This window comes from Amblyraja radiata, chromosome 11 (assembly GCF_010909765.2).
Source record: "Amblyraja radiata isolate CabotCenter1 chromosome 11, sAmbRad1.1.pri, whole genome shotgun sequence".
Lineage (NCBI taxonomy): Eukaryota > Metazoa > Chordata > Chondrichthyes > Rajiformes > Rajidae > Amblyraja > Amblyraja radiata.
In genome coordinates, this window is record NC_045966.1 from 28879498 (window position 1) to 28901666 (window position 22169).

The window sequence follows — 22169 nt, forward strand, 5'->3', positions numbered from 1 at the left end:
GCACTTTCAAATAATTTATGTCATTGTCAGGGGTAAAACTAAGCTAATGTTAGACCAAGCATAGCCATATTATTTGAGTTTAAACACAAAGAGGATTTTAATATCTGATATTGAGCACAGCTTCATTAACTGTATTGAAAGATCGATGGAGCTTATGCTTTGCTCTTCAGAGCAGAGTGAAGGGAGCTATGACAGTGTTAGTAAAAACATTAATGAGGCATTCTAAATTGATGCAGAGAACAGATATAATGTCAGCATATCTGAATACCAGAAAATACTGCATTAAATAGATTATCAATTCAAAATAATGAATTATGTGTCCAGCCTGTGACGTTTATATGGTAACAACTTTAGAGCAACTGGTGAATAGAAAAATATGGCGAGAATTGAGAAGACACGAGGGTTAATCTGGTAGCTGTCAATGTTCTGCTTTGGTTCACCGACTTATCTACTGATAACTGCCCCTGATAACTGCCCCTCTTGACTCCATTCAAGGACCCAAACAATCTTTCCAGGTGCAGCAGAGATTCATCTGCACCTCCTCCAACCTCATCTATTGCAACCGCTGCTCTAGGTGTCAGCTGCTCTACATCGGTGAGACCAAGCATAGGATTAGCGATCGCTTCGCCCAACACCTCCGCTCGGTTCTCAATAACCAACCGGATCTCCCGGTGGCTCTCATTCCGAATCCGACCTTTCTGTCCTGGGGCTCCTCCATGGCCAGAGTGAGGCCCACCGTAAATTGGAGGAGCAGCACCTCATATTTTGCTTGGGCAGTTTACATCCCAGTGGTATGAACATTGAATTCTCCAATTTCAGGTAGTCCCTGCTTTCTCCTCCCCTTCCCAGCTCTCCCTCAGCCCACTGTCTTCGCCTCTTCCTTTCTTTTTCCCCCCCCCCCCCCCCCCCCCCCCACACCCTCACATCAGTCTGAAGAAGAGTGTCAACCCGAAACATCATCTATTTCCTTCGTTCTATAGATCCAAGTCACCCCGCATGCTATGAGAATGCAGGGTGACTTGGATAGGTTGAGGAGTGGGCAGCTGCATGGCAGATGAAGTTTATTTTGGATAAATGTGAGGTTATCCACTTTGGTATCAAAAACAGTAAGGCAGATTACTATCTAAATGGCATTGTTGGGAAAAGGGGAAGTACAATGGGATCTGGGGGCTCCTTGTTCGTCAGTCTATGAAAGTAAGCATGCAGGCACAGCAGGCAGTGAAGAAAGCGAATGGCATGTTGGCATTTATAACAAGAGGAGTCGAGTATAGGGGCAAAGAGGTCCTTCTGCAGTTGTACAGGGCCCTAGTGAGACCACACCTGGAGTATTGTGTGCAGTTTTGGTCCCCTAATTTGAGGAAGGACATTCTTGCTATTGAGGGAGTGCAACGTAGGTTTACAAGGTTAATTCCCGGTATGGCGGGATTGTCATATGCTGAGAGAATAGAGCAGCTGGGCTTGTACACTCTGGAGTTTAGAAGGATGAGAGGAGGTCTTATTGAAATATATAAGATTGTTAAGGGTTTGGACACGCTAGAGGCAGGAAACATGTTCCCGATGTTGGGGGAGTCCAGAACCAGGGGCCACAGTTTAAGAATAAGGGGTAAGCCATTTAGAACGGAGACGAGGAAACACTTTTTCTAACAGAGAGTTGTGAGTCTGTGGAATTCTCTGCCTCAGAGGGCGGTGGAGGCTGGTTCTCTGGATACTTTCAAGAGAGAGCTAGATAGAGCTCTTAAAGATAGCGGAGTCAGGGGATATGGGGAGAAGGCAGAAACGGGGTACTGATTGGGGATGATCAGCCATGATCACTTGAATGGCGGTGCTGGCTCGAAGGGCCAAATATCCTACTCCTGCACCTATTGTCTATTGTCTATTGTTTATTGATGCTGCCTCACCCGCTGAGTTTCTCCAGCATTTTTGTCTACCTACTGATAACTGAAGATCATTGTTGATGGATCTGTCTTCTTTTTCAGCCACAAGATGGAGTCGAAGGTCTTCTTGTGGAGCTGAGGATGAAGGTCAAAATATATGGGACCAGGGTATTCAGAGGGTATGAACTTTATCTCAGATGATTAGTTGCCAGTGGAAATATGCTTATCCAAATACAGAAAATGATATGGCAGTAGGTAATCCCAATTAGACAATGGACAATTAACATTAAACAGAAATCCATACTCGTGTCTTAAATAGCTATTTTCATATGCAAACAGCAAGATGATTCCTAAATTAAAAGATCATTGTGGAACTCGCACCTGAACAATTTCTGAATCAATCCCAATCACTTTATACATATAATTTCAATTAAAAAATTGGCATTCACCATCAATACAGCACAGTACAGACACACAACACACACAAAAAGTACAGATTCAGCTCCACATGTTTATGTCACATTGAAGATCTTACTTTAAGTTGCCGTGTGGTGAAATCTAATATTTTGCAGCATTATTTTAATAATATGAAAACCTCCATTGCTGATTTAAAAAGTAATCAATCCCTCAGATGATTGAAATGCTGCTGCAAGTTGATGCACTGTCATTTCTACTGGTTTAAAGCTACTAAGTGTTATCCTAATATTGTAATTCGATCTTTCATATATGCCACTGTAGGTTCTTTATGAATACGTGCAGAATGTGCACAGTAATGCATAGGAAACATGGGAAGGTATGCCTGGTTTATCTAAGATTCCCCTTAGATTACGCATAATGATGCACACGATAAAATGCAACATGCAAAGAGTTCATATTTACTTACTTATACTAATTTTTTTTTCCTCTTTAAACAAAAAAAAAAAGACATTTAGAATTTTTCAGATTTCATTGATTAACTGAGTGGCAAATTCTGATCTTCAGGGTTATACTGATGTAGCTTAACTTGAGTCTGGAGACACAGCAAATCTACCTGCCTTTGGATTCAGTGCAGGTGTTGCCTCTTGACTTTCTTCAGTTATGTTCTGTATCAACATTGTCACCAATTATACTGCGCATTTCATGAGTATGTTCAAACTCATGATTTTGCTTGCTATTCCCTTGGGTCCCTTGCACTGAGATCAAGCAGCCAACGTACTATTTTAAATTTTCACCTCAATCTGAGATAATTCTTGGAATAAATCTATCTCCATAGTGTCTTTGATATGTATATCACTTATGAGAGGCATAGAAAGGATTGACATGTTCGGCACAAACATTGTGGGCCAAAGGGCTCGTTCCTGTGCAGTACTGTTCTATGTTCTATATCCGGCGATGTCCCTGCGGCCTCCAAGTGAGATCCCATTACCCCACCTAGTGGAAGCAGATGTGGCACAGCAGTAGGGGCGGCACAGTCGCGGAGCAGTAGTGTTGCGGTCTTACAGTGCCAGAGATCCAGGTTTGATTGATTGATTGATTATACCTTTAATAATCCTTTACAGGAAATTACAGTGCCACGACAGCTTCAAGACAGACACAACACCACACATTTCCTCAAATAGCTTCCATACTTAACAAGTTAAAATACAAGTTAAAATACAAATTAAAATACAATGAATGAAAAAAAGTGCAGTTATTTATGCGCATTATATAACCTTATAGCAGCTGGTATACAAGACTTCCTATGTCTCTCAGTTTTGCACATTGGTGCAATCAGTCTCTGACTGAAGATGCTGCTCTTGATCACCTTCAGGGCATGGATTGGGTGAGTGGGGTTGGTCATTATTGAACCCAGTTTGTTCAGAGTTCTGGCCTCTGCCACCTGCTGGACCGTTCGCTGCTCAGCCCCGACCACTGAGCCGGCCTTCCTGATTAGCTTGTCCAGTCTGTTTTTGTCCGCTATGCGGGCGCCATCTCCCCAACAGGCCACAGCAAAAAACAGAGCACTGGCCACCACTGAATGGTAGACACTGCACAGCAGGGGTTGGCAGATGTTAAATGACCTCAGCCTCCTTAAAAAATACAGTCGACTTTGTCCCTTCCTGTACACCGCCTCCATATGACCCTTCCAGTCCAGCTCACTGTCAAGCTGCACACCAAGGTACCTGTGGTTAGCGACCACCTCCACCTCAGTGCCCTTAATGGTGATTGGTGTTGGTTGAGTCCACCTCCTCCCCCTCCTGAAGTCCACAACTATCTCCTTGGTTTTTGTGGTGTTAAGATGGAGGTTATTGTGTGCACTCCACGCCACAAAGTTGCTTATTATGTCTCTATACTCCTCCTCATTGCCCCCTTTGATGAGGCCGACAACAGCTGTGTCATCCGAAAATTTCTGCAAAAAGCAGCTGTTGGTGTTATATTGGAGATCCGCGGTGTAGATGGTAAACAGGAATGGAGCCAGCACAGTTCCTTGTGGAGCCCCTGTGCTGCTCAAGATGGTGCTTGAGACATTGTTCTGTAGGCGCACGTACTGTGGTCTGAGGGAAAGGTAATCCAAACACCACAGTACCAGTGATGGATCCACTTTCATCTTCTCCATCTTCTCCCCTAGCAGTCGGGGTTGAATTGTGTTAAAGGCGCTTGAGAAGTCAAAAAATGTAATCCTTACAGATGCATCGGTAGTGTCCAAATGTGTGTACACCCTCTGCAGCATGTAAATGAGGGCATCATCGACACTGATGTTAGGCTGATATGCAAACTGTAAAGGATCCATTTGAGTTGACACACTAGTCCTGATGTAGGAAAGGACAAGTCTCTCAAATGTCTTCATAATATGTGAGGTGAGCGCTACTGGTCTGTAGTCATTGTGGTGAGTGGGATGGGGCTTCTTTGGGACAGGTACCAGGCAAGATGTTTTCCACAGCCTTGGAACCTTCTGTAGACGCAAGCTCAGGTTGAACAGGTGTGTTAGAATACCACACAGCTCTGAAGAGCAGGTCTTCAGTAGCCTTGGGCTGGTGTCATCGGGCCCCACTGCTTTCCCTGGCTTCAGTCTGTCCAGCATCATCTTGACCTGAGCAGTATGAAGAGTCATAGGTGGAGCTGCTGGTGGAGTGGGAGGTGGAAAGAGGGGACTCCGTACAGGTGACATCTCAGGAGTGTTGGAGAGAGGGAGGGGAGGCCTCCAAGTGAGATCCCATTACCCCACCTAGTGGAAGCAGATGTGGCACAGCAGTAGGGGCGGCACAGTGGCGGAGCAGTAGTGTTGCGGTCTTACAGTGCCAGAGAACCGGGTTTGATCCTGACTATGGGTGCTGTACTATACACGATTGTACATTCTCTCTGTGACCATGTGGGTTTCCTCCGGGTCCTCCGGTTTCCTCCCACATTCCAAAGATGTGCAGGTTTGTAGGTTAATTGGCTTCTGTAAATTGTCCCTACTATGTAGGATATAACTATTGTGCAGCTGCTTATTGGTCGGCGTGGACACGGTAGGCCAAAACTATTATCTAAACTGTACCTCTAAACTAAACTAAAACTAGTAACCCATTTTCTCTTACATGCCCCTCCCTGACGATCCTGCCACCTATCTAAACTAACACAGGCAGAATTTGCAAAATCCACACAACAAACACCAGGGGTTCGGATCAAATCTGTAAAGTTTTGAGGCAGTAACACTACCCCCTACCCCAGACTTTATCTACTTGCAGTTTATACAGTTGCTCAAAGGAGTTGACCACGTCACCAACATCAATACTTTTGCATTCTACCTTCACTGACTGTGTGATTTGGAATAACGATTAATAAATTAAATAATAAAGGAAGGCTGTGGTTGTACTGGAAAGAGGACAGAGGGGAATCACTAAAGGATATTGTCTGGATTGAAGGGGAAAGATTAGATTTGTTTTCCAGAGAACTAAGGAGGTTGAGGGCTGACCTGTTAAGAGTTTCAATAGGGTAGAAAATCAAAATCTTTTCCTCATAAATCGGTTTAAGATGTGAGGAAGGATCTTTAAAAGAGATCTGAGGGGAACATATTTTACACAAAATGCTGATATCTGAAACTTGGTAGCAGAGGATATGATGGTCAGATACAATAGTAACATTTAAGGAAATCTGCAACAGGCAAGACATAGAAATATGAGGACCTAATGTTGTCACATGGGATTGGTGAATATGGGTAAAAAAGACTTGTATGGAAATGGCGGGCCAAAGGGCCTGTTTCTGTGCTGTGCTGCTCTAAACATACAGAGTGAACACAATGTCACACAACTAAGCACATATGTTATCTAGTGATGCCATATTTATTTACATATTCTACAACTAAATTGCTTTCCCATACAAGATAGCAGTGCTCTTTATTATAGCACTCTGGCCTGTTTCAAAGCAGAGTCTGCCAGTAACTGTCATTTGCAATCCTTCTGGTATTGAATCCTTTGACTAAATCCCATGGCCATCTGTTAGCTGTTAACACTAGCGTGCTCTCTGTATTCACAGTACATTATTTTTTAATGCAAATTATTTAGTGAGGATCACCCAATTAGTCCTGGAAGCTGATGGTGCATCCTTAACATGCAGAGGTTGAGGCCCAACAGGATCTGCATCGGTTCTGTTTATTGGAAGTTATGGCATCTCATAGTCACTGTCCTCCTTCCAAGGCTAGCTCGAACAATCAGCAGCCTGCAAACACTTAGCTTCATTTAGCTGAGACGTGTTTAACCCTTTTCATAACCCTACTAAAATAAACAATGTGTTATTGGGAATGGTATATATTAAAACCTGGTACAATATTTTCAATTTTTAATCTATTTATATGCTTCCACCTAAGTGACAATACCGTGCTGTAGCTTTTACCTTAATCCACCTATTTATATTTTAATTTGATATTAATGAAGTGGGCATTATCAATTTGCTCCAGCCGTATCAATTGGTTATAAAGTCATATTCTTGGCTCATCTATGTATTCCCAAGCTCTAAATAATTATGTCTATGGGATGAATTAATAAAAAACAAGAGGTATTGTTTTGACAATTTTATTCTCTTGCTTCTCTTATTTTAGATACAAAGTGGCATTAATCGATTAATTCTGAAGGAGGAAATGAAAGCTAGATCAGGGACATATGATAACGATCCTTGGACAACACGAAGTTCTTCAACAAGTAGAGAATATCTACATAATGTAGGCTTTGATTCTCCACTCAATGGATGTAAGTAAAAAGTCATCTTTCAGTAGTTTCTATAAGCAAACTCTAACTCATTCAATAGTTAGAGGACTCTGATCTTACAATATTTGTCCATATTGGGTGTAGAAAATGTTCAGCAGAAAGCTGTATAGATTAGGGTGCATTAGCTACAAAGCTAATGATTGAATGGAGACCTGATAGAAGTGTATACAATTATGAGAGGCATATACAGGGTGGGCAGTGGAAATGGTGGAAATGTTAAAGATTAGAGAGCATAGCTTCAAGGTGAGACGAGGAAAGTTTAAAGGGGATGTGCGAGGCAAGTTTTTTTACACAGAGGGTTGTGCGAGCCTGGAACACTGATATAAAAGTGGTATTAAGAGGCTTTAGAAACATAGAAACATTGAAAATAGGTGCAGGAGGAGGCCATTTGGCCCTTTGAGCCAGCACCGCCATTCATTGTGGTCATGGCTGAATGTCCCCTATCAATAACCCGTGCCTGCCTTCGCCCCATATCCCTTGACTCCACTAGCCCCTAGAGCTCTATCTAACTCTATCTTAAATCCATCCAGTGATTTGGACTCCACTGCCCTCTGTGGCAGGGAATTCCATAAATTCACAACTCTTTGGGTGATAAATCTCTTTCTCACCTCAGTTTTAAATGACCTCCCATTTATTCTAAGACTGTGGCCCCTGGTTCTGGACTCGCCCAACATTTGGGAACACTTTTCCTGCATCTAGCTTGTCCAGTCGTTTTATAATTTTATATGTTTCTATAAGAGAGCCCCTCATCCTTCTAAACTCCAGTGAATACAAGCCTAGTCTTTTCAATCTTTCCTCATATGACAGTCCCGCCATCCCAGGGATCAATCTCGTGAACCTACGCTGCACTGCCTCAATCACAAGGATGTCCTTCCTCAAATTAGGAGACCAAAACTGTACACAATACTCCAGATGTGGTCTCACCAGAGCCCTATACAACTGCAGAAGAACCTCTTTACTCCTTTCCTGAAATCCTCTTGTTATGAAGGCCAACATTCCATTAGCTTTCTTCACTGCCTGCTGTACCTGCATGCCAACTTTCAGTGACCGGTGTACAAGGACACCCATGTCTCGCTGTACACACACCCCCCCCCCCCCCCCACCCTTACCTAACCTAACCCCATTAAGATAATAATCTGCTCCCTTGTTTTTGCCGCCAAAGTGGATAACCTCACATTTATCTATATTATACTGCATCTGTCACGCATCTGCCCACTCACTCAACCTGTCCAGGTCACCCTGCAACCTCCTAACATCCTCTTCACAGTTTACACTGCCACCCAGCTTTGTGTCATCCGCTAACTTGCTGGTGTTGCTCCTAATTCCCTCTTCCAAATCATTAATATATATGGTAAACAGTTGCGGCCACAACACCGAGCCTTGCGGCACTCACTCCACTCGCCACTGCCTGCCATTCTGAAAAGGACCCGTTCACTCCTACTCTTTGCTTCCGGTCTGCCAACCAATTTTCTATCCATGTCAACACCCTACCCCCAATACCATGTGCTCTAATTTTAGTCACCAGTCTCCCGTGCGGGACCTTATCAAAGGCTTTCTGAAAATCTAGATACACTACATCCACTGGCACCCCTTCATCCATTTTACTTGTCACATCCTCAAAAAATTCCAGAAGGTTAGTCAAGCATGATTTCCCTTTCATAAATCCTTTTACAGCTTTTACAGAAGCATATGGATATACAGGGACTGAAGGGATATGGAAGCAGATAAGATTAGTTTATTTTGACATCATGTTCAGCACAAACACTGCGGGCCAAAGGACTCCATGCAAACTCCATCATCAAGTTCGCCGCGACACCGCTGTGGTTGGACGAATCACAGATGGGGACAGGTCAGAGTATAGAAGTGAGATCGACCAACTGACCAAATGGTGCCAGCACAACAACCTGGCTCTCAACATCAATAAGACTAAGTAACTGATTGTGGACTTTGGTAGGGGAAGGATGATCCTGTTTATATCAATGGGACGATGGTGGAAAGGGTCAATAACTTCAAATTCCTGGCCAGGAATTTCGGCATGTCGAAGAGGATTCTCCTAAACTTCTACAGGTGCACGGTAGAGAGCATTTTGACTAGTTGCATCATGGCCTGGTTCGGCAACTTGAACATCCAGGAAAGAAAAAGACTACAAAAGGTTGTGACCACTGCCCAGTCCATCACTGGCTTTGACCTCCCCACCATTAAAGGGATCTTTTGTAGTCGCTGCCTCAAAAAGGCAGCCAAAATCATCAAGGACCCACACCATCCTGGCCACACACTTATCTCACCATTGCCATCAGGATGAAAGTACAGGAGTCTGAAATATGTAAAGTCCAAGTTCAGGAACAGCTACTTCCCCACAGTCATCAGGCTATTAAATACAAGATCGAATAAGCTCTGAGCTCTGAACTGCAAAAGACTATATTATTATTTGTTATTTGCACTATATTTGTTATTTATTGAACTTTTTCTTTTTTTCCTCGTTATGTACAATGTTTACATATTCACATATTCTGTTGTGCTGCAGCAAGTAAGAATGTAATTGTCCTGTCTAGGACATATGACAATTAAACACTCATGACTCTTGACTCTTGACTCTCTTGACCTGTTCCTCTACTGTACTGTTCTTTGTTCTTTTGGCTTGTACTCGCTAGAATTTAGAAGATTGAGGGGGGATCTTATAGAAACTTAAGGGGTTGGACAGGCTAGATGCAGGAAGATTATTCCCGATGTTGGGGAAGTCCAGAACTAGGGGTCACAATTTAAGGATAAGAGGGAAGTCTTTTAGGACCGAGATGAGAAAATCATTTTTTACAGAGTGGTGCATCTGTGGAATTCTCTGCCACAGAAGGTAGTTGAGGCCAGTTCATTGGCTATATTTAAAAGGGAGTTAGATATGGCCCTTGTGGCTAAAGGGATCAGGGGGTATGGAGAGAAGGCAGGGATGGGATACTGAGTTGGATGATCAGCCATGATCATATCGAATGGCGGTGCAGGCTCGAAGGGCCAAATGGCCTACTCCTGCACCTATTTTCCATGTTTCTATGTTTTTCTAAGCCAGAATGAAAGCCCATGCTTTGGTACATTTAAGTAAATTGATAAATCTAGAAGTCTAGTTAATATTTTGGTTTTATTCAGAATTTGTCAAATTAGTATCTAGATTTTTAGGGACAAATCAAATGAACTGGTGAAAAACACACAGTAGTGTGAAGAGTGTAAGTGATGTCCATGTGGCACTAAATGTTTTAAAAGATGTTGGGAAATCCTGAAAATTGACAGCTAATCAGCACAATAAGCATTGGAAGAACGGTCCTGACCTAAAATGTCACCCACCCATGCTACCTGTACCGTTGTTACTCCAGCACTTTGTGTCTATTTTCAGCACAGTAAGCAATTGAGTGAAGGAGCCTGAAATGTTATTGTTACATTCTTTGACTGCTCAGAGCAAACCAAGGGTGCTTATGAAGATTAAATAAACTACATGGCCATGTGATAGGATTCTAGCAGATTGCAAATTGTAAACCTTGGCTTTGTTTTTTCCTTTACTATGCCAGTCCTGAAAAAAACCACACAGATGAAATTAGTTGTTTCCAATAATATAGCAAAAGTTATTACTGGACAGAATTATTATTTTTAAAAGCAATTGCACTTCACAAGTAACCTTATGGTACCTCATGCACATGATGATTGTTTGCTTAGACTGATGTACACAACTATTACACATTAGACACTGGCACATTAATCAGTTGCAAGGAGCAAACACCTAACACCTCATATGTTTGAAGATTGGCTTCCATGCTCTCTGTAACTTGTTCACAGCATTGGACATATGGCGACAATGTACATAAATTATTTTCACATTGGATTTAAAGTATGACTTAAGTAGTTTCCAAAACCAAATAATGTAAGAAAACTCATCAGCCTGCAATTACATTCAGTTTTATTTTTGGAAAGAGTGAAAATAACATCCAGAACATTATTCCAAGGCAAAGATTTGCAAAGTGTGAGTTGATTGATTGATAAATGACATATTGATATGCTTCTGAATACATCATCAGTGATGTAACCTGGGGTCATTGGGTGTTTCGGGTCTTTCAACATCAGACATCCTCACCCAGGCGACCCGGCCGTGGTTGGCCAGACCACGACGTGTTCAGGTGGCATTCGCTCCTCCCCATAGACCTCCTCTCCTGATCCAGAGCCATCTCGAGGACTTCTCCGCTGCCACTGCAATGGCTCTTCTCCTTTCCATTCTGTGGATGCCCAGTACACTCAAGGGTTTGTAGAGCGATTGCCCTGCAAAACCTCTGCAGCAAACCTCGATGGGCATACACCTTGCCTTCTAGCCCTGCTTACGGCAGTCTATGACCAGCTCTTCATACTTGGTCATCTTCCTCTCGTGGGCCTCCTCCAGACAATCCTCCCACGGCACTGTCAGTTCCAACAAGACAATGTTTTTGGTCGCCTCTGAGACCAGGAGGATGTCTGGCCTCAGGGTGGTCGTGGCAATGTGCTGTGGGAACTTCAGCTATTTCACCAGGTCTACAGAAAGTTGCCAGTCCTGCGCAGTCGCCAGGATTTCTGACGGATTCCTGGCTGCTGTGGTTCTTGGCAGCTGCACTCCAGCCTTCACGAAGGTGATCATCTAGGTGGTGGGTCATGCTCGTCTGTAGCTGCTGATTCCCATGCTGATGGCTTCTGCAATGGGTTTGAGAACCTGGTCGTGAAGCCATGTGTACCGGCCCTGTCCAAGAGCCTTTGGGCAACAGCTCAGGATGTGTTCCGACATTCCCTTCCCTGAGCATTGTGAGCAATCCGGAGATTCCGCTTTGCCCCAGATGGAGGTTTGATGGGCTGGGCAATACATCATACACTGCCTGGACCAGGAACTTTATGTGCTGTGGTTCAACCTGCTAGAGCTCAATCCATGTGACCTATCGATGCATGGCCTGCTCCCACCTTGTCCAGGCCCCCTGCTGCCTCAAGCCCACCCCTCTGGTAGACCTCTCCTCCTCCATCGCTGCCCGCACTTCCTCCTAGACCAGCGTGCGCCACTCCTTCGCCTTGGCCTTGTCAAACTGGGGAGATGGGAAGATTCCCAGACCAGCTCTTCCCCGAGTCACTGCTCCCACCAGGAGTCTGTGGCGTATCCGAGACTCCGCTTGTAGCACGGCTTTGCCGGCTCTCCACTTCATCCCAGTTTTCACCTCCACCCAGTGGCGGACTGGCCAGGGTGTCAGCTTGCCCAATGGCAAGTGGGCCCCTGATGAAGTGGGCCCCCTATATCAAGTGGGCCTCTGATGAAGTGGGCCCCCTTTGTCTCCTGGCAACCAATATTTTTAGACCCAGTCCGCCACGGCCTCCACCCCAGCCTGAGCCACCTTGGGGTCGCTGGAATCCCTGTACAGCATCACCTCTCTGGCCCGGGTCACCTTAAACTCCTCCTCCGGGGACTTCAGGGGTAGCTGGAGCTTGGTGTTATTTCCATAAAGGGCAATGCTGCTAAGGCTCCTGGGCAGTCCCAGCCACCTACTGAGGAAGCTGCTGACTTTCCTCTCCAATCTCTCTACGATGGAGATTGGGACTTTGTAGATAAGAAGTGGCCAGAGTATCTTTGGCAGGATACCATGTTGGTAAATCCATGCCTTGATCTTCTCGGGAAGCCCCGACTGGTCCACCACTCAATGAATCACTAGAATAGGACAAAGGTTGTATATACTGTTCCCTTGCAATCCCTTATTAGTTTTATTGTATTGTAAAAAGAGTACAGTAGAGAAGAAACAATGTTTATTTCAGTACAGAATGAAAATAATCAACTATTCTGCTGCCCCATAGTTTTCAGCTATTTCCTATTATTTGGCATTACTGGTATTTGCAGTAGCTTGCTACTCTTGGACTAAATTTTGAAGAGATGTAACGGATGTGCAGGGCTGAGGGAGAAAAATAAAGATGAAACGCTGAGATAATATTAATATTTGGAAAAGCCATATTTTTGGATTCTGATCACAATCATTGCAAATTATTGCATTTTGCCATCCTTGGAATTCACAGAATGCACTGAGTAATAGCTGTTGGTTTCATTGAGAAATGAAAGACAACTGTAGTGCATGTGACAGCGTGTATTAATCTTAATCTGTGCACTGCAATGCAGAGATCTGGAGGGCAGGTGTCTGTGCTTCCAGTCTCTCACTTTGCCACTGGACTCATGGCTTTACCCTGAATGTATTGTACATTGCTGAACCAAAAGGTCATAAAGAATCAGCTTAGACATGATTATTGGAGGAGGTAGTGAGATAGTGGTTAATTGGGGAGGCCCATAAGAATTTCAGAAGTAGGATCAGGATACTTAAATCAGAATTAAGTATTCAGCCCCACGAGACTGCTCATCACAATCACCACTGATCTTCTATGTCAGTACTATTATTCGTTATCCCCACATGCAAGATTCCTGTAATATCCAAAAGTCTTTCAACCTTAGTTTTAAATATAATTGATGACCGAGCTTTCAGAGTCTTCCAGGGGGAGAGAATTCCACAGCTTCACAATCTTCTTAAAGGAGAACCTTCTCTTTATCTCAGTATTAAATGGCCGAGTCAGTCTGCAGAGTCGGTTATTTAGGAAGTTGCAATAGCTTTAAATGTGGAACTTTACTGAAACAAACATAGAAAATTTGTGGTTAAGAGACGTATTTATCTTCATTGAGTAAACAGGGATGTCAAATAATTTGTGAAGGATTACAGGAGAGATTAGGAAAGATTTCCTCGCAAAGGATGGTGGGGAACTGGAACTTTCTACATTTTATTGAAGAACTTGTATAACTTAGTTACATTTATGTTTGGGACAAATGAAAACAAGAACTCAAGTGGTGACATTACACAATAAATTCATTGAGCCAGAAGAAATCTGTATGTATTTATTTTCATTTTTAATTGTTGGTTTCTCCTCTTATTATTTTGTTGGAAGAAGGAATTATGCTTTTAAATCCATTCAAAGAATCCTAGTAAAATTCCAGCATGGAAACAGGCCCTCTGGTCCCACACATGCATGCTAACCAAAATACCCCATCTAAGGTAGTCCCACCTGTCAGTTCTGTCCTTCACCCTTACAGAAACATGTTGTTCCTGAACTCATGCTATTGCACTTTTAAATTCTGCCCACTTACCAGACATCCCTTTACCTCCAGACAGTCTAACCCAGTCAATGTCAGCAAGGAGAAGGATATTGAATTATGTGAGGTAAGGGAAACTAGTAGAGTAGCTATGGATACTATGAGTTTCAAAGTAAAAGAAGTACTGACACTTTTGAAAAATATAAAAGTGGATAAGTCTCCAGGTCCTGACAGGATATTCCCTAGGACATTGAGGGAAGTTAGTGTAGAAATAGCCGGGGCTATGACAGAAATATTTCAAATGTCATTAGAAACGGGAATAGTCCCCGAGGATTGGCGTACTGCGCATGTTGTTCCATTGTTTAAAAAGGGTTCAAAGAGTAAACCTAGCAATTATAGACCTGTTAGTTTGACTTCAGTGGTGGGAAAATTAATGGAAAAGATACTTAGAGATAATATATATAAGCATCTGGATAAACAGGGTCTGATTAGGAACAGTCAACATGGATTTGTGCCTGGAAGGTCATGTTTGACTAATCTTCTTGAATTTTTTGAAGAGGTTACTAGGGAAATTGACGAGGGTAAAGCAGTGGATGTTGTCTATATGGACTTTAGTAAGGCCTTTGACAAGGTTCCTCATGGAAGGTTGGTTAAGAAGGTTCAACTGTTGGGTATAAATGCAGGAGTAGCAAGATGGATTCAACAGTGGCTGAATGGGAGAAGCCAGAGGGTAATGGTGGATGGCTGTTTGTCGGGTTGGAGGCAGGTGACTAGTGGGGTGCCTCAGGGATCTGTGTTGGGTCCTTCATTGTTTGTCATGTACATCAATGATCTGGATGAAGATGTTGTAAATTGGATTAGTAAGTATGCAGATGATACCAAGATTGGGGGTGTTGTGGATAATGAAGAGGATTTCCAAAGTCTACAGTGATTTAGGCCATTTGGAAGAATGGGCTGAAAGATGGCAGATGGAGTTTAATGCTGATAAATGTGAGGTGCTACACCTTGGCAGGACAAATCAAAATAGGACGTACATGGTAAATGATAGGGAATTGAAGAATACAGTTGAACAGAGGGATCTGGGAATAACCGTGCATAGTTCCTTGAAGGTGGAATCTCATATAGATAGGGTGGTAAAGAAAGCTTTTGGTATGCTAGCCTTTATAAATCAGAGCATTGAGTATAGAAGCTGGGATGTAATGTTAAAATTGTACAAGGCATTGGTGAGACCAAATCTGGAGTATGGTGCACAATTTTGGTCGCCCAATTATAGGAAGGATGTCAACAAAATAGAGAGAGTACAGAGGAGATTTACTAGAATGTTGCCTGGGTTTCAACAACTAAGTTACAGAGAAAGGTTGAATAAATTAGGTCTTTATTCTCTGGAGCACAGAAGGTTAAGGGGGGACTTGATAGAGGTCTTTAAAATGATGAGTGGGATAGACAGAGTTGATGTGGACAAGCTTTTCCCTTTGAGAATAGGGAAGATTCAAACAAGAGGACATGACTTCAGAATTAAGGGACAGAAGTTTAGGGGTAACATGAGGGGGAACCTCTTTACTCAGAGAGTGGTAGCAGTGTGGAATGAGCTTCCAGTGGAAGTGGTGGAGGCAGGTTCGTTGGTATCATTTAAAAATAAATTGGATAGGCATATGGATGAGAAGGGAATGGAGGGTTATGGTATGAGTGCAGGCAGGTGGGACTAAGGGAAAAAAGTTGTTCGGCACGGACTTGTAGGGCCGAGATGGCCTGTTTCCGTGCTGTAATTGTTATATGGTTATATGGTTAAGATCCCACCTAATACTTCCAAAATTGCCCTTGACCCAATTTAGGACCTTATCTTGTGGACCAGTCCTATCATTCTCCCTTACCTTAAAACTAATAGAATTATGGCCATTGGTCCCGAAAGCTCCCACAATGAAACTTCAGTCATTTTCCCTACCTCATTTTCCAAGGGAAGGCTCGGTGATGCCCCTTTTGTAGTAGGACCCTCTAAATATTAAATTAAAAACAAACTCCACCCCATCCAAGCACTCTGCCCTATAAGTGACCCACTCAATATTTAGGAAGTTTAAATCTCCCACTAACACAACCCTATTACTCTTACAGCCAAATAAGATGAATCCCTGTTAGTAATGTTATCAACCTTGGTTCTTTGTTCCTTCCATTTTTCAATGAGAAAAAAATGCTAATGATAACAATTATCAGGAGATCATTTGCAACATTTTTCCACTGGCTGTTCACTTCAGTAAGTTCAATTGCAGTCAATTGCACTATCTCAGACAGTGATTAAAAAATCATTTTTCTCTGGTTGACATCTTTGCTCAGTGAGGTGAAAGGTGCTCATTGGAAAAGCATTTGAGCCAAATTGGGTAAGAGGGAAATTCCAGGAGGAGCAATTCCATTGCCTTATTCTAATGTTCATTTAATCCTTTGATTACAGCTTCACGTGGACTTCACATGGGTGATAGCGGTGAGTTGAAGTCTATTTACTGCTGAACTCTGGTTCTCACATTTCTAATGCCAGGGTAGACCAGGATACTTCTTTTGTAGTCATGATTTAGTCTACCACCTGTCCTTCCAGCTCCAGTTACCGCCTTACAGAATCATCTCATACTACAAGTTTTGTAACCCCCTCATTGTTTGATGCAGGTTGTTGGGCGTGCTGGGAAGGTTACAACTAGTTAGAATCAGTGAGCAGCTAACTTTAACTGTCGCTGCACACAAGGACAAGATAAGAGGATAATGGAACGAAGAAATGGGTGACATTTCGGGTCAAGACCCTTTTTCTGAAGAAAGGTCTCGATCTGAAACGCCAAGCATTCCTTCTCTCCAGAGTTGCTGCCCGCATTTTGTATATATCTTCAGTTTAAACTAGCATCTGCCACCACAACTTCCTCCACAAGTGGAAAATGGAATACTTGTTGCTTTGAGGCACTGACAAGAGTGGTCTAACCACAGGACTGCATAGTTGTGCTTTGATTTCATTACATAATCCTGTACTACATTTTGCTTGGTTAGTGGTACATTGCTATTCATTGTTTAATCCTGTGATATGTATGTCATCACACAAAATACATATTCCGCAGTGTTTTACATTTGTAAATCTAAAAAAATACATGATCTGTCAACAGGCCCTCTATGTAGCTTACTTAAAAATGTTTAACTATAGTGCAGCAATTTTATAACTTTTTTAATATCATGGTTATGTTTTTATCTGATTTCTCTTTAGAGGTTAAAAGTTAATAAAAACGGCTTGGTTATAATTCCCATACTAATTATTTATACAGCATTCTGCATTAACATTAAATACAATGTTGCTTCCAGAATTTGAAATAAAATTGCCTGACTGTTGCTTTCCTTATTCTTGTGCTGTGTGTATGTGGCCTTCATGCCTCCCTTTCTTTGATATCTCCTCAGCTGGTATAGCATTTTTTTACGTCTGTTGTTTTTTAACTGCCCTCCGAGATATTACAGAGTTTGTGTGAAGGGGTGGGGGAATGAAAGGTTATGGGTGAGGGAGGAGTTTGCTTGGAAGTGGGGAGAGCTCTGCTTTTCCATCTGTATGATTATCTGTATAACTATCTGTATTGAGAACACCACAAAAGAGATTTCTACAAGCTGTAAATCAGGCTTACGTAAAATATTTTAACATTTTGTTTAAATGTGCTATTCTCTATCATCATTTCTATAAGATTTCAGTGTATTAGGCTGCTAGGATAGGTTGTTAAAGTGAGCAAAGACATTTCTATTTAAACCAATAGCAATCTATCAAGTGTCTCATCCATCCATCCTGCATGTCGCCACAGGATTATTCTAATCTTAGACTTTAAGTGACATCTAGTGGTTCTAAGCAGAGCTACAGGGGGGTGAACATGGGAGGCTTGTTTGACTGGGAGGCACTGTTGGTTTGGAATTCAGACCTGGAGATAAGTCAAGAAATGCATTTTCCATTCATGACTTTTTTTCATTGATTGATGAAGGCAGTTTGGTTTTACTTTTACTGTCAGTAATGCTGATAAAGGTGTTATGTTCTCTACCACAGATCCACTGATTTCCAAGTCTGCTTCTCTTCCTGCCTACATGAGAAATGGAATGCACAGGGTAAGATTTCGATCAATTTGTGTTACCCTGAGTTTACTCCCTTAGAAGTGAGGACAAAAGGTTTGGGACATGTACAGAATAAATATCTGCTTCCCACACTTCCTTCTATTAAATATATTCTGTTGTCAACCAATTTCCTGCACTCTGCATTTGGATAATATTACGATATCAGATTTAGCGGACTGGATAGTTGTCATTTTACATAATTTGATTACAAATTAAGTAAGTACAGGAAATTAAAAGATATCTAAAATTTATAAATGTCCATTTGCATCTGCTCACTGCAGATCCAGTGTAATTTGTCTTAAAGGTAATGTGATGTGGATAAATCATCAGGCTAAGATAAAATGTATCCCAGGTTATTAAAGGAAGCGAGAGAGGCATAGCGTATCTGCTACCAGTTTTCCGTTTTCCTTTGGCCAGAGATATGGGTTGAAGGACTGCCATAGCATAGTTAGGGAAATCAATACTGTTCTCTGCCTCAAAGACAGTCTCAAGAGCCTGCCTGGTTTAAAGGGTAAAGCCATCTCATTAAGGTAAGAACTTGGAGGGGGAGGGAAAGGATCCCATTGTCTTGGTCTTATAGGCATTAACAACATATGTAGGACTAGGAAGGAGATTCTGCTGAGGGATTATAAGCAGCTCGGGGCAAAATTGAAAAGCAGATCATCTTCTCGGAGCCGTGTGGGATTTGGAGAGGTAATACTTGGCTCAGAGCGTGGGGTAGAGGAACCAGGTTCCCCCAACATTGGCACCAATACTGGGGAAGAAGAAAGCTGTTCCATTGGATGGACTTTATTTAATATGCTGGGGCCAGTGTCCATGTGAATCGCATAAATGGAGATGTAAACGGGGCTTTCAGTTAAATAGGAGGGTTTTAGGGCTCCTAGAATGTAATATTTAACAAATTAAGAGGACCTGAAATGGCAGTGACTTGGGATAATGTTGGAGAAATTGACAAGCAGGGTGTGACAGGCTGGAACACGAAATACGTATAAAAGGAAGTATGTAGCACAAAGACAATAGTGAGTTAGTAAAAAACCCTTATGTTCTTTATTTGAATCACATAGCATTAGCAACAAATAGACGAGACAACAGCAGAGGTGACATCATAGGAGTATGATCTAATAGCTTTCAGGGAGGTGTGTAGGTAAACTAGGGTTGAGGGGCCCAGTATTCCAGGTTATACAATGTTCCAAAGAAACAGGCCAAAAGAGATAAGAGGTGTTAACCAAGGAATGTACCACCCAAACTACTGTGTTAGATAAGGGAAATGATAATTGTATGAAGATGGACTGAGAAAAATAATTTGTAGGTCGGGAGAGGAACAGTGGCAGATATTCAAACAGATGGTTCACAACATTGAACAAGTATTTATCTCTATTAATAGAGTGGTACCAAGGAAAGAGGCACAATCTGTGGAAAGAAACAAAGGAATCAAGGGTATTGTTAAATTGAATAGTAGGGCACACAAAATGACAAGGACTGGATATAATGTACCAGCTCTGTCCAATTGAAGGTACTGTTGCCTAGAAATGTATTTTTGGTTGGGATTGCTAAATTAGCAATTTAGCCGAATGTGAGTGTTGTACTCTGCTTCAACTGAGGTTGGTATTGTGACTGTGGAGGAATTTCTGGATATAAATCAGAGGACTGGGAGGCTTAGGATCCAACAGCAAAAGACTAAAGAGCTCATAAAAAGGGAGAAATTTGATTTTGAGAGAAAATTTATCTGTAATATTAAAACAGTCAGTCCCTATAGAAATGTAATGGGAAGAAGGGAGCTATGTTAAAGATGGGACCTCCAGAGAACAAGACTAATGATTTTGTTAAAGCAAAAACAAGACATGGCAAATGTGTTAAATCAATGTTTTTGCTAGTCTTCACCACAGAGGACATTACAAACATCCCAAAGATCCCAAAGGCTAAATTCAAATAACAGGGAGGAACCTGCAAAAACCCCAATCACAAGATATAAATATTAGAGAAGCTTGCATTGCTAAGCATGGACAAATGGCCAGACCTGAGGGTTTTAAAGGAAACGGCCCCAGAGATGCTCAAAACTCCGTTCAAAACGCAGTAAATTCCAGGAGTGTGCCAGAAGATTAGAACATGGCTTGTGTGACTCCCTTGATCAAAAAGCTATTCATGGCAGTGCAGACTTGAAGTGTCTGGTGGCCTGCTCCTGATCCTATTTTGTGTAGGAAAGAACTGCAGATGCTGGTTTAAATCGAAGGTAGACACAAAATGCTGGAGTAACTCAGCGGAACAGGCAGCAACTCCGAAGCTAAGGTTGCTTATACCCCAGCGGTATGAACATTGACCTCTAACTTCAAACAGCCCTTGCTTTCCCTCTCTCTCTCCATCCCCTCCCCCTTCCCAGTTCTTCCACCAGTCTTACTTTTTCTGACTACATTCTATCTCTGTCCCGCCCACTCCCCTGACATCAGTCTGAAGAAGGGTCTTGACCCGAAACGTCATCCATTCCTTCTCTCCAGAGATACTGCTGAGTTACTCCAGCATTTAGTGTCTACCCTGCACCTATTTTGTTTTGTGTCAGTGGGCAAGGTTGCTGAATTGGTGCTAGGGTTTAAAAAGGATGGTTCCAATAAACCAATCAGTCTAACATTGGTCATGGGGTAACATAAAACATCATTAAGACAACCCAGGTTAATCAAAGACAGTCAGTGTGCTTTTCTGAAGCAAAGTTCATCTGACCAACAGTAGAATTCATCAAGGAGATAATTAAGAGCATTAATGACTGGTAGAGTACTTAATGTTATATGAATGGTTTCTAGAAAGGAGTCTGATAAAATTTAAATAAAATGTAAAAGCCCATGGGATCCAAGGGAAGTGACATTGGATTAAAAATTGGCTCTAAGGTGCTGTCAGCACTGGTGGTTGCTGCATTCCATGATGACTCACTGGGGCACTGGTTCCAACACACCCCGTCCACTCACTGAACACCCTTTAACGTCACCTAACCCTGTTGGCCCTTAAAAATTACTGGATTCACTGAAACCTTACTTGACGACATCGTTTTGAAAAAGTGAAGTTACTGTACACCAGAATATGAATAAAATAACATCCAATAATTCTGAAAGTCTGCTGGTCTGGCACCAGCAAAGTCCTGAGCATGACATTTAACAAAGTCTTGGACAATTGACAGTGTGGCTGACAGTGAAGCAGAAAGTTCCCTGCTCTCAGCAAATATCAATGGACGGGCACGTAGTGGAAGGTAATAACAAATGGAGTTCAATCTGCAGAAGTATGAGGTAGAGTAGAGCAAGGGAATGCATAATACATGATTGGATATTAAGAAATATGGAGGAACCAGAGAAGACTTGTTATGCATGTCCGCAGATCCCCAAACATAGCAAAATGGCTAAGGTGGCAGGATACTTGCCTTTGTTGGCTAAGGCTTGAAATACCCAAGCAAAGAGGTAGTGCCAGAACTATACAAAACATTTAGTTTTATGTACAATTCCAGTGACCACACTACATGAGGGATATGCCAGGATGCAGAGGAGATTTATGATGATGTTGCCCAGGTTGGAGAATTATGATTTTGAGGAGAGATGTTGAGCCTGAGGTTGTTTTCTTTGGATCAAAGGAGACTGAGGGGAGATTTAACTATGGTACATAAAATTGTAAGAGTAATTGTAATTGAGCAAAGTAAATGGGAAATGTTCTTCACTTCAGAGGTTAGGAACCAGGCAGCATAGATTATTTAACCGTAGAAAGATTAGTGTAGAGTTCAAATGTATTTCACTCCACAAATGTTAAAGGCCTGAAACTTGACCCCTGAAAACCTAAGGAATGGATGAATATTTGAAGAACCATAAAGCTGCAGAGCTAGGAAGCAAGAGTTGGGAAAATAATGTA

At 42.2% G+C, this 22169-nt stretch overlaps 1 protein-coding gene across 13 annotated transcripts in view; it reads left to right on the forward strand.

Annotated features, from left to right (window-relative positions):
- ablim3 (actin binding LIM protein family member 3) overlaps positions 1 to 22169 on the forward strand; it is a 248001-nt gene that overhangs the window by 219832 nt on the left and 6000 nt on the right. For 12 of the 13 annotated variants that reach the window (XM_033029602.1, XM_033029604.1, XM_033029599.1 and 9 more), the window contains 4 exons: positions 1977 to 2053; positions 6910 to 7057; positions 16624 to 16653; positions 18226 to 18284. In XM_033029602.1, coding sequence (XP_032885493.1) covers positions 1977 to 2053; positions 6910 to 7057; positions 16624 to 16653; positions 18226 to 18284 — 314 coding nt within the window. The remainder of the gene's footprint in view (positions 1 to 1976; positions 2054 to 6909; positions 7058 to 16623; positions 16654 to 18225; positions 18285 to 22169) is intronic. The other variant, XM_033029603.1, reaches the window with a different exon arrangement.